Source organism: Diabrotica undecimpunctata, chromosome 7 (assembly GCF_040954645.1).
Source record: "Diabrotica undecimpunctata isolate CICGRU chromosome 7, icDiaUnde3, whole genome shotgun sequence".
Lineage (NCBI taxonomy): Eukaryota > Metazoa > Arthropoda > Insecta > Coleoptera > Chrysomelidae > Diabrotica > Diabrotica undecimpunctata.
In genome coordinates, this window is record NC_092809.1 from 22,064,296 (window position 1) to 22,070,393 (window position 6,098).

Sequence of the window (6,098 nt, forward strand, 5' to 3'; positions counted from 1 at the left end):
TTAGGTACCAAAACTCCTTTTGGCTCCGGCAAGCTTTCTTCATCTTCACTACTTTTTTAGGCCACGAGCCGCCGCTGCGTAAACGATGGAACAACTTACTGGATGCATATTGAAAAACAGAAAGAGTCATGTCTACATAAAAAGAAGAAGAAGAAGAAAATTAACAACTATGGTGAAATAAGTATTTATAACGTCGAAATAAGTATTTTACAATAATTTTTATTTAACGTTTCGATTTCCAGTCCGGACAGTTTTCAAAAAGAATGATTTTATATATTCACAGAAACATCACACAACCTAGTGGTTTATTGGTCTGTAGCTACATTTAACATACGGAGACTAAGTCCAGAAAAAAACTGCTAGTACAAGAGAAAGAAATTAAGAAAATAAAGTGGACAGCCATAGAACTGGTAGAAGTACATCGAAAAGGAAGCAATGTATTGTACTCTAAAGCGGCCACCAAGTGGTCTACAAATATAATGAAAATACCTGATCAGTTGACTGGTATGTGTCTCAGGACACCTCACGTCCTTGTTTCGAGTAGGGATCAGTATGCTTCTTTAAAGTGTAATCTTATAACATGGACCTCGTGTCGCATCAATTTTAAAATTTAATTATTTCAACATGTTATTAATATGTTCCTAAATAGCTTAAAAACTGTCTATGAGAAGTATAATCTCACCCCAGATCGTACGTTCAATTGTGAAAAACAGGAATAAGTACAGTCAATATTCCACCCAAGGAGGAATAAGCTAATTGTTTTTCTTAGAATCAGATATAACGAGTTTTTCTTGAAAGGTGCACATTCAGGAATCCTTGTACTAACTAACATGACAGGTTGGATGTCAAGTTATCTTATCTTATCTTATCTAAGTCTAGAATACCTAATGAATCACACAAAATGCACTAAGAACCAACTGATATTGTTGATTCTAGATAATCACGAAAGCCATGTGGGTTTAGATGTTAGAATGACAGCACAAGAAAAGGGAGTCATAATGTTAACGTTTCCACCACATTGTAGCCACAGACTGTATCCACTCGATGTATCGGTCTTTGTCACATTTAAAAGTCATATAACAAAGTTTGTAAGTCACCCAGGCAAAACCATATCCATCTACTGTATAGGTGATCTTGTGGGGTAAACTTACCCTTTGGCTCTAAGCAAAAGAACATTATTCTAGTATTCGAAAGACTGGCATCTGCCTTTTCAACAGTGAGCTATTCACCGAAGTAGAATTTCTAATAGCTTTAGTAACTGACCGGCCTCCTCCATCTGCACAAGCATTTCTCAAAAGTTCCTTCTACATCTTTTAAAAAACAAACATCTTCTAACGAGTCTAATGTCACTCAAAAAACTACAATGCCAATTAAAATCCTGATTACATCTGAGCAAATCCGACTATTTTCTAAAGCTGTACAACGTAAAGAAGCTCAAAGAGGAAGAAAGAGAGACAGAAGTCGTATTTTAACTAGTACACCAAAGAAAGTAAAGGCAGAAAGATTTGCTATAGAAAGAGAAAGAAAGAAATCTGGTAAATCAACTTTAACCATCCGATAAATAAGAAGAAAGCTTGTGAAGATTCTGAGTCTTCGTCTGAGGAAGGACAAATACCATATCAAGATAAATATAATGACATAAAAATTTTTTAAATCGAATTTGGTAAAACTGCAATAGGAAAATGGAAAAATCATTAGTAAAAAGTATTCAAATATTAAAAATACAATACGAAAAGCTGAAACAGTTTTCTGTAAATTAATTACGTAGATCTATAATACCAGAAATGGTGTGTGATTATGAAATAAGAGCCAGAGTTGGATGAAAACTTGCTAAAATTGGATATAATTGATTAAATAATAAAAAAAATGTAAAACTATAAATTCACTACAAACTGATTTATTATTTTAGGATTTTACAAATATATTACCTTGTTGGAATCATGATTTTCGTCGCAATAATCATTTTCATATTCATTGTACTCCATATTGAGCAACCGCTCGAGCACAACTGGATTATGAAGAATTACGTGAAGCCTCATATATTTTCTTTATAAGATTATTAATGGTACATATTACTATCAACTGTAAAAGTATCAAGTGTCTATAATTGTCCTTGTTATATATTTGATTCTGGCTTCTCGATAAATATAGGACAAGTATAAAAATAATTCTGAAATTCTCAGAATTTAGAAATTAAATAAGATGGGATAAATTCTTTATTTCGTTTTGTCGGCTTATTTCCTTCTTCTTTCGATGGTTGGCGATCATCATCATTATCTCGATTATCCTTACTATTAGCATGAGGATCTGGTTAGAGCAAGCAGTTGAAACATTGTATATATAGATAGAGTATTATTAGAGATATAAACATAGAATATTATTTATCAACATCATTGGCTCTACAATCCATATTGTATACAGCCTATTCTTGGATCAGCCTGCCTCTTCTTCTCACTCGTTTTTTTTTGTAACGTATTTTTTGAAGCAAAATAATTTTTTATTTTGTTTTTGCAGGTGAATATGAACCGTAAATATTAATCTCCAGTACCTATATAAAAGAAAGTATTCCTAACGTACATGATCTTTCTAAAATGACTGAGGAAAAAGTATTTCAAATATTAGATTCAGTAAAAAATGATTATTCATCTGACACTGATGGTGATTTTGAGAGTGATGATAGTGTCGGAAATTCCGATTTTCGTCATTAAGACTCCTTATAACCCAGATATGACGAGATTACTCAGTCCGCTGTATTTTAATGTCTGAAGGAAATGGATGCTGCAAATTCTAGGGATAACTTTATAAATGCTAATTTACCACTGAATTTTAGCAGTATTGATGAATAAGCTATTCCATCTCCATCAACATCATCTCCTATTATGACTGGTGCGGTCATGCCATCCACATGTACTCTGCTGAGAATTTTGCAGAATTTTCATTTTAAAAATGTCCTGTTAAAACTGCTACAGTTATTCCAACACAATTATCGTAAAAATTAGTAAATAAATAAACCTCATTCACCAATATCAGAGGTAGAACACGAAAAATGCAACACCATTTACGCCAATACATGTCTAATAAACTATAGTATATGGGGAATAAAATTATTTGTCCTATGCGATTCGTACGGATACTCCTACAGATTTGAAATTTACAATGGAGTTCGTGATAACGTCGTATTCCAGGAAATCCTAATCTCAAAGTTTGTCTCAGGCTATCTCTGACTTCAAAAACTACATTATCCACTTCCATATATTTACACTTCGTTGCCACCGCTAGTGCCTCTTCGCGCACGGGGTATTTATTCAATGGGAACTATTCGATCCAGTCGAATTAATAACTGTAAATTACCAGTTGATGAAAATAAGCAACTGACCATAGAAGAAAAGGATATACTGTGGAATATATAGGGATGGCATATGGCTTTTCACTAAGTACTGTGCTTTGGAAAGATACAAAAAATATACGTCTAGCTTCCATTTATGTAGGACAGCAGCCATTGAAACGAGCACTGAATCAACAACAACTAAACAAAGCATTTCGTTGTGACAGAAGAAAAACGGTACATTGACGTGAACTGTCCACAGATCATCAAAGAATACAACAATCGTATGGGTGGTGTTGATCCTATGCACGGTCTAATGGGCAGGTATCACATTCGACTGAAGACTCGAAATCCCATGTTAGGATATTTTATCACCTGATTGACATGGCAATAAGCAATGCCTATCTTCTACATCGTAGAATTCATCCACAGCCATCTGAAAAGATCAAATTGCCACTGTGTCACGAGCAAATAGCTGCTGGTTTTTGCAAATATGCACTAATCCGTGCTGTAGGAAGAGACTCGAATCGGACAGCCCAACCCAATAGGTATGTCTAGGACTGGACCAAACGCTTCGACCACCAGATGATGTGCAAAAGACGGATCATGATCATGTATCTTGGATAGGTGTTACTGTTAGAAATAGATTTTGCATATAGTCAATGCATATTCCTCCTACCGATGGACCAACTTTGGTAAGGGCCTTTAACTCATTCATTTTAGCAAAAAACTTTTTTGATCGACGGACATGCACCAACTTTTCAGCTATTGCTACCCTCTTAGCATTATCATTCAAATATTAGGTCTTTATTTTTAAATCTAGTTCTTCGCATTTGCTGCAGGTAGTAGTAAGTGATAGAGCGTAACTGATAGAAGTCGGTGAAGACAGTTTTATAAAATCCATATTTAACTGGATCTGGATTAAACTGGAAATTTCTCCGAAAATAACGAATGCATTATTTTTATATTTAGTTTTTCGTTCAAATATTTCACTTCGCGTCCCGTGTAGTGTGCTAGTTTGACAGGAAATGACTCAATATGGGCTTTTATACTAATGACTATTTCTTCAGGTTTTGCATTAGCTGGTTTTTGTTTACCTCTCATGTCAACAGGTACTTGTCCTTTTTCTAAAAGCTCTATCAACCGACCTACTCTGTGTTTCGTTATAACATGCAGACTTAAAAATGCAGATTTACAAACAGAATAAACTACTGTACTTGTCACTCTGTACGAAAATGAGTGTTCATGTGATTTTCTCCTGTTATCTTCAGTGTTTTATCTAGGACGCCGTCGAGCAACTGTCAATATTTTAATAAGGGACTGAAGATAAGCGTCTTGAACATTTTTGTTTTCTAATTTATAAAATTTTGTAAAAATCTCTTCTCTATATTTACGAGGAATCCCAAGAAAGCATTTCTTCTTACATCTACAATGTAATAAGTCTAGTAAGAATTAAATATTTAAAAAAAATTGAGGTTATAACAACATACCTGCATGGTTCTCCAATCGTTTTGCTTGGAATAGTACGACTTTTATAATCAGTATACTGTGGTCCAGATTGTCTTGCTTTTTTATTGATAACAGCCTTCCAACACTTTGGATTTCGCCTTTTTTTAATTTTTAATTCGAGATTATCATCTTGTACACCTTCCATAATGACGAATGACAAGTGTATATTGGGACGAATAGACATGCGTTGTAGCTTTTGTAGAAAGAGTTGACATGTCCAGGACTTATCCGGTTTTCCCACAATACCATGATTTCTAATACACATAAAAGCATTATTAGTATGAGGATATATATGTCCGGTTTCTATACAAAACGGCGCGTCTTCATACTTAAGTATAATAGATTTCTGTCAAAATGTCAAAAATGCCTATTTATGGACATATCCGCTTTCTCTTCTCACTGATTCAATTGTTCATAAACTGCAAGTAACTACAAGAGCTACGAGAAGTAGAATCAGCTAAGAAGATCAAAAATAAGAGATGTAGTCCAAAAAATGGTTACGTTAAAATGGAATTAAACTGGTCTCCTAGGGAGATGGACAATCGATGGACGAAGCGAATTGGCTAATGGCGATCAAGAGAACCAGATTCCATACCTTAAATCAGATGGACTGATGACAACAAAAGAATATCTAGTCACGAATAGATATAAAAAACAAATGCAGAAACGGACACATTTGAAAGGGGCTTACATCCGATGGTGGATGGAATAGCTGATGTTGATGATTCCAGTTATAAGAATTCATTCCTGGATGTTCAGAAAACGAAAAAATGCAGGAAATTTGTATAAAGAGAATTAGCAGGAAATTCCGGACAAACTGTTTCACACAATGGATGCTACGAAAATTTCAGGCGGAAAATGGAAGACGGAAATTCCAAACAAATTTCTTCAGAGCATTAATGCCCCGGAGAGGAAGTTGCAAAAAATGGATTGAGACAGTTGAAAACCTAGCTTTTCAAAAATCAAGTAGACATGTCTGGTCGCTGCTGCAAAAATTAGAAAGTAGCATTCCATCTAAGTGTTCATCCAAATTCTAAATCAAGTAGCCTCCCAATATTTCATGCTCATACTCATGCTAAGTTTTTAAAGCAATGTGGTACTTTTATTAGACATTGGGTTGCAAGTTTTTTGAGAAAGAATTTATAAAGTCAGTGTAAGACCAATAATGACACATGCCTCAAAAACAAGATCCCACACAGCCACAACACAAAGGTTACTGGAAAAAACATAGATAAGAATATTGAGAAGAATTACAGGAAATACG

At 34.5% G+C, this 6,098-nt stretch overlaps 1 protein-coding gene across 1 annotated transcript in view; it reads right to left on the minus strand.

Moving 5' to 3' along the window:
* Window positions 1–1,992, minus strand: part of CarT (Carcinine transporter) — a 31,287-nt gene extending 29,295 nt beyond the window's left edge. Inside the window, exon 1 of the mRNA XM_072536844.1 lies at window positions 1,929–1,992. Coding sequence (XP_072392945.1) covers window positions 1,929–1,985 — 57 coding nt within the window. The 5' untranslated portion in view covers window positions 1,986–1,992. The remainder of the gene's footprint in view (window positions 1–1,928) is intronic.
* Between the last annotated feature and the right edge of the window lie 4,106 nt (window positions 1,993–6,098).